General features: G+C 47.5%; 2 protein-coding genes across 2 annotated transcripts; one reads left to right on the top strand and one right to left on the bottom strand.

The window, feature by feature from the left end:
* Positions 1–2,570: 2,570 nt before the first annotated feature.
* RNF113A (ring finger protein 113A) lies at positions 2,571–3,756 on the bottom strand. Its single transcript, XM_059385434.1, has one exon. The coding sequence runs from the start codon at positions 3,664–3,666 to the stop codon at positions 2,623–2,625; it is 1,044 nt and encodes a 347-aa protein (XP_059241417.1). The 5' UTR covers positions 3,667–3,756; the 3' UTR covers positions 2,571–2,622.
* A 127-nt stretch (positions 3,757–3,883) lies between these two features.
* On the top strand, positions 3,884–7,814 carry NDUFA1 (NADH:ubiquinone oxidoreductase subunit A1). Its single transcript, XM_059385435.1, has 3 exons — positions 3,884–4,081; positions 4,979–5,068; positions 7,685–7,814. The coding sequence occupies exons 1-3, from the start codon at positions 3,980–3,982 to the stop codon at positions 7,721–7,723; spliced, it is 231 nt and encodes a 76-aa protein (XP_059241418.1). The 5' UTR covers positions 3,884–3,979; the 3' UTR covers positions 7,724–7,814.
* Positions 7,815–11,277: the final 3,463 nt, after the last annotated feature.

Raw genomic sequence — 11,277 nt, 5'->3', positions numbered from 1 at the left:
TAAAAAAAAAAAAAAAGAATCTGTTGAATGTTGTAGATTCTAAGAATAATCCTCATTTGTGTATATCTTGTATACTTTTAAAAAAATCCTGTGTACTCCTAAGATTCAGAGGCAGGTATTAAAACTTGAGCTGGGGCGCCTCCGTGGCTTAGTTGGCTAAGCATCTGCCTTTGGCTCAGGTCGTGATCTTGGGGTCCTGGGATAGAGCCCAGCATCAGGTTCTGAGCAGGGATCCTGCTTCTCCCTCTCCCTCTGCTGCTCCCCCCTGCTTATGCTCTCTTTCTCTGTAAAATAAATAAATAAAATCTTAATTTTTTCTTAAATGTGGAGTAGTAGACAAATGTCAGATTTCTTCTATTCTTTCTCTCAGCTCTTGACGACTAACTGCTTGATCTGGGCCTTCAGTCCCATCCCTTGTCAATTCTGGAGCTTAGTCTCCAGCTGCATTCTGTCCCTTTCATCTTTTCTCCTGACCCGTTTCCAACATAAATTCTCAGGAACAGAAAAAAAAATCCACTATTTTGCATCTCATCGATGGATTTTTTTTTTTATGACACGTTTTAGAACACTTCCTTCCTTTACCTTCTGGGGCAGTGTGCGCTGCTACTTCTCTGTTCTCCATTGATACATTCTCTTATAAAATGTATCACTTTGTGTCGAGTAAATTGGTGATACTGAATTCCCACAAGGCTGGGATTGGCTTAACCCTGACAGGTCAACCCAGTGCACTTTTTCTCTTGTACTCATCAGATCTGTTGCTGTTGATGGTTGTTTTTTTTTTTTTTTAAGAGATTTATTTATTTATTTGGATTTACTTATTTATTTATTATTTATTTGGGCAGAGGGAGAGAGTCTCAAGTAGACTCCCCCCACCGAGCACGGAGCCTGACATGGGGCTCCATCTCACAAGCCTGAGATCAAGTCCTGAGCCAAAGTCAAGAGTCCGACGCTTAACCAGCTGAGTCCCCCAGGCACCCCACACCTGTCATTGTCTGATGTCTAGCTCCATGAAGACAGGGGTTGGGCCTGTCTTGTTTGCTAATATCCCCTATGCCAAGCACAGTGCCTGACACAGTAGGTGCTCAAGGAATATATTTGAATGGAGTAATGAGTGTGAATTTAAAACTCTAACCCACAACTTATTACTGCATCTGTTTTCTGGGATCAGCATAAATACTAAGAAGATCAGTGAAAATTTATTCATCATTTGGTCTCCCTGCCTCTTCCATCTTCCTGTAATCTATCCAATAGCCTGCAACAACAGTAACATTAAAAAAAAAAAAAGTCTGATTGTGCCCCCCTCCCCAAACCTCTGCTATCTCATGACCTATAGAATATAGTCAAACCTCCTCAACATGGATTTGAGGCTTGGGCCCCAATACTCCTTTCCAGACATTTCTGGGTTTATTTGTTTATCATATGCCAAGCACTGGGTTAGTCACTGAAGACTTTCTAAACTAGCTGGGAAGACAGGTACATAGATTAACATGACCAGCTCTATTGCGAACACAAATAATTTCAGACGGTGGATTATAAAATGTTAGGTTTTTTGTTCTCTGAACTTGGCTTACAAATTCAGTTTAGAACTTCAGTGTCCAATATAGTGGCTACCAGCCGCATTTGAGGTACTCAACTGCCCCCTGAAGCTAGTGGCTATCATACTGGACAGCACAGCATAAGCCATTTCAATCATTTGTGAAAGGGGGGTTACCTACAGTAGTTTATTTTTTCTTAAAGATTGTATTTATTTGAGGGATGCCTGGGTGGCTCAGTGGATTATAGCCTCTGCCTTCAGCTCAGGTCACGATCGTAGGGTCCTGGGATGGAGCCCCGCAATAGGGCTGTCTGCTCAGCAGGGAGCCTGCTCCCTCCCTCTCTCTTTGCCTGCTTCTCTGCCTACTTGTGATCTCTGTCAAATAAATAAATACAATCTTTAAAAAAAAGATTGTATTTATTTGAGAGCGAGATTGAGAGAATATGTTGGGGCAGGGGCAGAGGGAGAAGCAGGCTCCCTGCCCAGCAGGGAGCCCACCATGGGACTGGATCCCACCATCCTTAGATCATGACCTGAGCGGAAGGCACGGGTTTAACCGACTGAGCCTCCCAGGCACCCACCTGTGGTGCTTTAAGAGAGCAAGGACCGTTTCCCATACGTGCACTCTGGTGCTAGCCACCAGCTCCCCCACCCAATTCTCCCATTCCCACACCACCCTCCAAACACCCAGCCTGGCGGGGGCATATTTTGTAGTAGTACAGGCTTCCAGTAGAGCTCACACATGGAGGTATTTTTGTAAACTACTAAGTGATACAGAAACGTGATATAATAGGTTCAGTTCTTGCTTTCATCAGTTTTAGTTCAAGCAAATTTTAGCTCTTTTCTCGAACTTCTCCCATCCCCGGAATTTATGCCAAAGGGCTCTGAAAAGTTATGTCACACCCAGGCAGCATATGTAACAGGTAAAAATCCAGACCGAACCTACCTCGAGGCTTTTATAAGCCATCCATCCAGGGCCCTATTTCACCACCCGCCTTTTCCTTTCACTTTCCCTAGAAAGGAAGGACACGACGAATTAAGATTTCCAAACAAAAGATTTATTTTGAGGTGTGAGACTAATAGGGAAACTAAGTGATGGGGATTGGACTCTCATCGGGGTCTTCTGGGAAATCGGAAGCACCACCCTCTTCTGCAGCTCGATGCTTCTCCAACTTAGCAATCAATTCTTTCGCTGGATTGAAGACGCCATTGGTCTGCTGGTCACAGACATAGCAGCGAGGGGTGGTGCGGAAATGCTGCAGTGCACAGCTCTCGCAGAAATAATGCCTGCACTTGGTGACAACTGGATTCCGGAAGGTCTGGCGACAGATGAAACACTTGAATGGTATTTCCTCATCATCGCTTCCCACTTCATAGTTTTCGTCCTCATAGACACCATAGCGACCCTCATCAAGCTCACGTTCGATCTGCCACCCATGCTTGTAATCTGAACGGTCATGGAGGAACTTGCAGCTGTCTCCGAAGCCGCAAAAGCCAGTCTCCTTGTAGTCCTTACAAATGTCGGGCTGGTAATCCCAGCGCACGGTGGCACGTAGATGCTCGGGAGCTCGGATGGGGCCCTTCCTCACCATCCCGGAGGAAGCATTGCCCATAGACGTATCCTTGGGCTTCATGAATTTCTGGTAATTATTGATTCCCCGATAGATCTTGTCATCTTCCTTGCCCCTCAGCTCCTCCTGGATCTTCTGGCTGCGCTCAAAGATGGCTTGTGCGTCACGCTCCTTCTCTGTGTCTAGCTCGTAGACAGCAGTCGCCCCCATATCCTCTGGTCCCACGGGTTTTGCCGAGCGGGTGGACTTGTACACCACGCCAAGACTCTCGGGCTCTTTCTCCTCCTCCTCCTCCTCCTCGCTGCTCAAGTTGCCGTAAGCCGCCTTCTGTTTACCACTGCCACGAGTCTTCTGTATCATCGGATTGTGGATCGCCCGCTTCTTCTCAGGGCGAACCACAGTGCTGCCTTCGTCACTGCTGCTGCTGTTGCTGTCCCCGGGCTCCGGGTCGCAGACCGGGCGCTTCCTGCGGCCCGCAGCCCCTTTTCGCCCACCAGGCTTCTTGAAGAGGAAGGTGCACACCTGGTCTGCCGTCTTGGCCGGAGAAAGTTGCTCTGCCATTTTAGAGCCCTTAGCTCCGGAAGGCTATGGCGTGCTGGGCCTCGCGGGGCCTCTTCACGTCACCGCGCGTCGCGCGCCCGGCCGCCAGACGGAGCGAGATGGGCCGCCCCAAGCGGACTGCGGGCGGCCGCGGGGGCGAGGATGCGAGCGCGCACCGCCCCTGAGCCCTGCCGGCCCCCGTCGCTTCCTCCCGAGGCGTGCGCGGCCCCGCCCCGCCGGCTGGCTGCCGCGGAGCCTACTGGGAAGGGGCCGAGGCCGGGTCACCTTTAACGGGGCCGGGAAGGAGGGTTTTGGCGTTGGCCTCCGCGGTGCGATGTGGTTCGAGATCCTGCCCGGGATCGGCGTCATGGCCGTGTGCTTGGTCATCCCCGGCATAGCCACGGCGCACATCCACAGGTTCACCAACGGGGGCAAGGTAAGGCGGCCTCTCCCGCTCGAAGGCTGACTTCGCGGACGGGCGGTGGGTGGCCACTGGGGTCCGGAGCCGCTCTCCGACCTGGGGGACACCAGGCTTGCCTCCCCCTTCTTCTGGTTGCCTAAAAGCAGAGGCTTGCGGAACGAAACCCGACGGAAACCGCGCTCTGCTCTAGCAAGAAGCAGCTAGTTGTTGGGTGGAGTGGCCAAGACGGCGTTGTAGGTTCGGGGGCTGGAACGGTAGATGAGCAGGTGGGTCCGAACTCCTGGGCCTCGCTTTAGTCGTGCCTCCACTCCCTCGGATCTCTAATCTTTTGATTGTAATTTCTCGCGTCCGCATCCTGGTACCTTCTCGGCTTTTAATCTCTTTGCTCTTAATTAGGTTTTTACTTTGACATTTTTTAGCCCCCCCCCCCCCCACCCCGCCTTTTCCCAAGCCTTGAGGAATTTACCGTAAGATCCTGCTTTTCACATCAGGATTTCATTTTCCTCTCTTCCATGCCCATCACGTTATCCCTAGAGTACAGGGCATTAATGTATTTGGTTTCTGTTTTGGGGATTGTTCTTCACGTGTGATCTGCTGCTATTGTTTCTTCTCTTTGAGATCGCAAATGGAAACAAGTAGTCAAGTCTTTCAAATAAGGGGGGGGGGGGGGGAAGGAAAAAAAAAAAAAACAGATGCTGGTTAAAATAGAATGTGTAAAGACTCATGGTTACCATCTCAATTTTGAAGCTTAATGGTCCGATTTTATTTAGGATTTGGTCTTAATTTGGCTTTTGTTTCAGTGATGATTCCATTTTCCTAGAATGCCACTTAATAAGTTCTGAGAGCCCTCTATTATAATAGAGCCACTCATCTTCGTAAACATTGTGCAGTAATGATTTCTTTTAATTGTAGGAAAAAAGGGTTGCCTATTATCCATATCAGTGGAGTTTGATGCAAAGAGATAGGCGCATCTCTGGAGTTGATCGTTACTATGTGTCAAAGGTAAGATGGCTCTCATACTAGACATCCTCTGGGTTGAGATGGGTTCTGGTTATGTTTTGCCAAATGTCTTAACAGTGCTAATTGAATTGGAGTTGTCTTGTCTGCTGGCAAAGTTGAGCAGCCTTTCAGAGATTTAATGAACGTTTGTATTTTTATTCTATGGATTGTCTGCTTGTGTGCTTTGCTTGTTTTTTTTTTTTATGGGGCTTCTTCATACGTTATGATTATTAATCTTCTGTCTGTTTTACATGTGGCAGATCTTTTTTTTACCAGTCTGTCTTCACTTTATGAAGTCTCCCATCAGTTTTTAATTTTGATGTTCATTTTATCATATTTTGTCATTCAGGATTTTGAGTTTTATGTCTTGCTTACAAATGACTGTCCTAACCAAGATTATAAATAAATTTTTAAAAATTTTCCAAATACCTTTTTTTTAACATTTAGTGCTAACCTGTTTATAGGTCATTGGGGATATAATGTGAAATCACAGGATTTAACTTTACTTTTTTCCAAGAGATAGCCAGTTGTCACAATTATCCAGTTATAGAGCAGTCCATTTTTAATTTAAATTTAATTTAATTTTTAAAAAAGATTTTATTTATTTATTTGACAGAGATCACAAGTAAGCACAGAGGTGGAGGGGGTTGGGGGGTGGGAAGCAGGCTCCCTGCTGAGCAGAAAGCCCAATGCAGGGCTCGATCCCAGGACCCTGGTATTACGACCTGAGACGAAGGCAGAGGCTTAACCCACTGAGCCACCCAGGCGCCCCTCCATTTTTTATTTGAAATACCATTCAAGTGAATTAAATTTCTGTATACACACAGTCCTGTTTCACGAATACACTAATACTTCATGAGTTTGCCAGTTCATGCACCCAGTACCATATATAAAGAATTACCATAATTGTGCATTTGAGTGAATCCTGTGGAATTGCTGTTTTAGTAGGTCAGATATAGGCAAGCAGAACATTTTCATATGATTAAACCTGGTGGTATGTTCTTAGATCTTGTAGGAGTTCATTGCCATTATTCTTAAAAAAAAAAAAAAGTAGTTTTTAATATTTTCTCCCTGCTCATTTATTCCTCACAGTGAACCTAGGTTAATACTCGTTTCATTTTATAGATGAGAAAACAGGGTCAGAGGGGTTCAGTGACACTATAAGGACTCAGCCTAGGTGATCTGCCTGTCAGCATGGCGCCCTTTGAGAGAAGCTGACGAACATGGTGATAGAGGTCTACTTGACTAAGGCAGGATTTCCCAGTGTGGTCCAAGAGTGACCAGCACAGTCGGCCTGCGCACGAGATGGAGAGAAGGTTCCCGATTAGAATTTCTGCAGGGCAGGGGCACCTGGGTGGCTCAGTGGGTTAAGCCTCTGCCTTCTGCTCAGGTCATGATCTCAGGGTTCTGGGATCGAGTGCCACATTGGGCTTTCTGCTCTTCGGAGAGCCTGCTTCCCCCCTCTCTCTGTCTGCCTCTCTGACTACTTGTGATTTCTCTCTCTGTGTGTCAAATAAATAAGTAAAATCTTAAAAAAAAAAAAAAAAAAAAAAGCATTTCTGCAGGGCAGCTCCTAGGACTGTGCAGGTCTCATTTCTCTCAAGGTGGTTCTGCCTGCGATCGTAAGCGGACTACCTGGACTGTGTTATTTAACGCTTGGAAGAAATGCTGTCCCTGACTGATGTTTTACTTTCTGAAGAATTTGGTCGCGAGCTAAGAAAGAGTGGGTCTTCTGAATAAACAGTGTCACGCTCACAGTGGCTCACCTGCCACTTCTTGCTGACTTCCGCAAGAGCCTTTTAAGCTGAGTCTCCATTTGTTCATCTGTAAAAACTAGAATGAGGTTAATGGTCTCTTCCTCGTGTTGGCTGTTATTTTTTTGTAATGATTTGACCCGATTGTCTTCATTCTCTGAAGGATCCAGACGGTCACTGGTTTTCCTTCTGATGGGTGGGGCACTTTTCGTATAAAGTGATGTTTGCTGTGGTCAGAAAATGGAAACTAGAAATCATTGTAGGTTATTCTTTGGACCTCAGTGATTAGAAAATTCAGTTCACCTTACTGTTGCATCGTGAGAAAGGTGGGGTGTGCAGGTACGTCCTTTTAATAACAGCAGGCTGCTGACACCAGAGAGCACCTGCCGGCCTCGCTGCGTGTACGGATGCCGGGTGTTGGTGCACATCGAAGGTTTGGGGCAGCCCCGTGTGGAGCGAGTCTGTGGGCGCCGTTTGCCCATTAGCATTTGCTCACTTTGTGTCTGCGTCATGTTTTGGAAGTTTTCAAACTATTTCAAACTTTGTTACTGTTAACATTTTCTATGCCGATCTGCGATCTGTGCTTACGACTCAGAACTCAGATGGTGGTTCCCGTTTTTTAGCACTAAGGTTTTTTGAAATTAAGGTGTGCACGCTGGTTTGTAGACATATGCTGTTGCACACTGGACAGACCGCACACTCGTGCAAACGGGACTTTTCTATGCGCCGGGCAACCAGACCCCTTCCTTCCGCTCACTGTACCGCAGCGGTCTGGTGCTGACTCGTGTCCCTGAGGCACGCCTGCGTGTGTACATTTGTGGCCGCAACAGAATTCTCACATTTCCCTTTTAATTCTGTTTTTCAGGGTTTGGAGAATATATCGATTAAGGAAGCATTATCCTGACAGATGAAAAATAACTCAGTCATGCTCATCTAGCCCTTCTAAAGGTTATGCAGTGTATTAACGGAGTGCATAATAAAAAAGTAAAATCAAAGGCTTTCTTGACTTTTTTTTTTAACAGTACTACACAAGCTCAAACAGTCTACCCAAATGGAGCTTTTTCACCTTAAAAAAAACTAGGAGGCAACTTAAGCTTAGAATTATAGCTAGAATGTGCAGCAAGCACCTGTCCCTGTCCCACTGCCCAGCCTGTCATACATGGTAGTTAGTACTGTTGGGATACATATATAATTTGTTGGAACAAAATATACTGTTGGAATATTTAAAAAGACATTTCAGGGGGGCCTGGGTGGCTGAGTGAAGCGACTGACTTTGGCTTGGGCAGGTCGTGATCTCAGGGACCTGGGATTGAGCCCCACCTCTGGCTCCCTGCTCAGTGGGGAGCCTGCTTCTCCCTCTGCCACTTCCCCAACTTGTGCTCTCTCACTCTCGCTCTCTCTCAAATAAATAAATAAAATCTTAAAAAAAAAAAAAGAATCATTCCTTTAGAGATTGCTAGGAGAATACAGGAAAAAGTAGTACTTTTTTTCCCCCTGTAGCTCCTTTCCTGGGTGATTCCTGTTGTGTGAAATTCCGGGTAGAATGCTTTTATTTATTTTTTTTTTAAGTTTTTCTTCTTTTTAGTGATCCGTACACCCAGCCTGGGGGCTGGAACCCTGAGATGGAGAGTCTTGGGCTCCTCCCACTGAGCCAGCCAGGCCCCCCCAGGTGGAATGCTGTTAAAACAGATTGCATCTTCTACATTCATGCGTTCTGCATCTAACAGCTAGGATGCACTGAAGGGTTGATTTTCATTTCTGTGGAGAGCAGCGACAGCAACAGTTTTACTCAAATGCACATACTGACAACTTGAAATAAAGAGTTGCATGTTCACCCAGAAAGGTAACCCAGTGGTAGGAAGATCTGAAAAGATGTAACATGCAGAGAGAGGGGAATCCTGCTGGGGGTGTAGACCAACCCCCCCAGGTGAGAAAACTCTGTTGTTTTTCATCTCCCATCTTGGACCCATTTTAACCTTCAATGTGCCGGTGACCTTGAACCCCACGCTGGGTGCTTTCCATTGAGCTCAGGCGGCCGGGCATGGCTTCCAGAGGAGGCAGGCGGCCATCACACTGGGGGCATGACCTCTGACCGGCCACCCTGTGATGAAGCTGTTGAAGGAGAGCCACGGTCACGATGACAAACGTCACACGGCTCTGGTCCACACTTAGCTGCGCACGGGCCTCAGCCCACGGTGACGAAGACTCGCTCTGGGAAGGGAGAGGGGCAGGCGGTGTGGACAGGCCTGTGGAAGACGGGGCGACTGAGCCACGGCTAAGGCTCTGGGGCTGTGGGTCTGTCACCTGTCTGCTGTGCCTCTAGCCGGGCATCAGCCACTAAGCTTACCTCCTCAGCTGGATTCAGGCCTGGATCTGAAGGGCCCCAACCCGATCGGTGGGTCAGGCTCTGCCCCTGAGGCCCAATCCTTCACCTCCCGTTTCTGTGGCGCCTGCTGTGAAATTCAGCCTCATTATTACCCCCTGCTGCCAGCGAGTGAACCTGATGAAAACCCTGCAGCTAGGAGACTGTAGTGGTGCTTTGTAGCTTGCATTTCTCTTGACTTTTTGCAAGTGCTGTCAGCCAGAAGCATTTTCTTAGAGCAGCTCTGACGGAGGTGGTCTGGCCACTGACCCCTCCCACCCACCCGTGATGCACAGGTCACTTGCTCTTAGACTGAAATGCTGTGGGACGCCTGGGTGGCCCAGTCAGTTGACTCCAACTCTTGATTTCGGCTCAGATCCTGATCACAGGGACTTGGGAATGAGCCCCGCATCACACTCCCAACTCAGTGGGGAGTCTCCTGGAGATTTGCTCTCCCTCTCACTGCCCCCCACCCCCAAATAATATATCTTTGGGGGGAAAAGATTGAAGTGATGATTGGGAAACAACACCACTCATGTGGCTTTATTCACCATCTTTTTTTTTTTTTAAGATTTTATTTATTTGTCAGAGAGAGCACAAGCAGAGGGAACAGCAGGCAGAGGGAGAAGCAGGCTCCCCACTGAGCAAGAAGCCCCTTGCCAGACTCGATCCCAGGACTCTGGGATCATGACTTGAGCCAAAGGCAGCCGCTTAACTGACTGAGCCATCCAGGCATCTATAATCACTCTCGTTAATTGTCTATTTTTTTAATCAAGATTTTATTTATTTGACAGACAAGAGATCACAGGTAGGCAGAGAGGCAGGCAGAGAGAGGAAGGGAAGCAGGCTCCCTGCTGAGCAGAGAGCCCAATGCGGGGCTCGATCCCAGGACCCTGGGATCATGACCTGAGCTGAAGGCAGAGGCTTTAACCCACTGAGCCACCCAGGCGCTTCCCCTTTTTTTTTAATTGTTTAAATACTGTATTCACATAGCTCTAACATCGAACAATATAAGGTATTGAGTGAAAAGCCTTGCTCTGATCCCTGGCCCAGCACCTCCCCATGGTCACGTCATCCCGAAGGGGCCCTTCATGGGTGCATAAACAAACACAAACACTTGTTCTTCTGTCTTCCATCAAGGTAATGTGACACAGTTTTTGTCACTTGTTTCAAAGAATGGTTCTTGTTTGGAACAATATCTACAAGGCTGCTGCAGTTATTTCTAGGGTCCAGTGAAATAGTTAATAGGAAAAGCCTTTGAAAAAGATTAGAGGAAAGTCATACACATTCAAAAGGGGGAGGAAGACGATGGCCCTGCCCTTTTGGAAGCATTTTTTAAAAATATTTTATTTATTCATTTGAGAGAGAGAGAGCACAAGCAGGGGGGAGTGAGAAAGGGAAGAAGCAGACTCCTCACTGAGCAGGGAGCCTGATCAATCAATCAATCAGTGGAGCCCAGCTCAATCCCAGGACTTGGCGATCATGATCTGAGCCGAAAGCAAATGTCCAACCATCTGAGCCTTCCAGGCGCCCTTGGGAAGCAGTTTTAAGTGGACTATTTATGAAAAAACATTCTGGACTCAGCAATCCAGTTTCTGAGGACCCTTAGGCATTCAGTCCAAATTCTGATTCCCCAGATGAGGAAACACAGGTTCAGAGATGGGAAGCAATCACTTAGCGAGCTAGTGGCAGAAGTGGGACTAGACTCCTGGTGTTTTGACTCCCAACCCAGTGTACCTCCCCCCCCCCCCCCACCCAGTGTACTTTTAACTGTTCTCTGGGGTTCAGTAAACACTGTTGAGTAAATGCTACCCGCCAGGGGCGCCTGGGGAGCTTAGGTCAGAATCCTGGGGTCCTGGAGCCTACTTCTCCCTCTCCCCCTGCTTGTGTGCTCTCTCGATCTCAAATAAACAAACAAATCTTAAAAAAAAAAGAAGAAGAAGAAGAAGAAAAAGAAAAGGCTACACACCAGGCCCTGTGCCTCGAATTTGAGTGAGACCCAGCCTTGCCCTTCAGGAACTCACAGCAGGGGTGAAACAGGCATGACGAGATGGGGTGCGGAGTGCTAGGAACAGAAGTTTGCAGGAGGTGCGGGG

Source organism: Mustela nigripes, chromosome X (genome assembly GCF_022355385.1).
Source record: "Mustela nigripes isolate SB6536 chromosome X, MUSNIG.SB6536, whole genome shotgun sequence".
In the NCBI taxonomy this organism is placed as follows: domain Eukaryota; kingdom Metazoa; phylum Chordata; class Mammalia; order Carnivora; family Mustelidae; genus Mustela; species Mustela nigripes.
The sequence above is the reverse complement of the archived record's forward strand: the minus strand, read 5'-3'. Positions and strand labels throughout refer to the sequence as shown.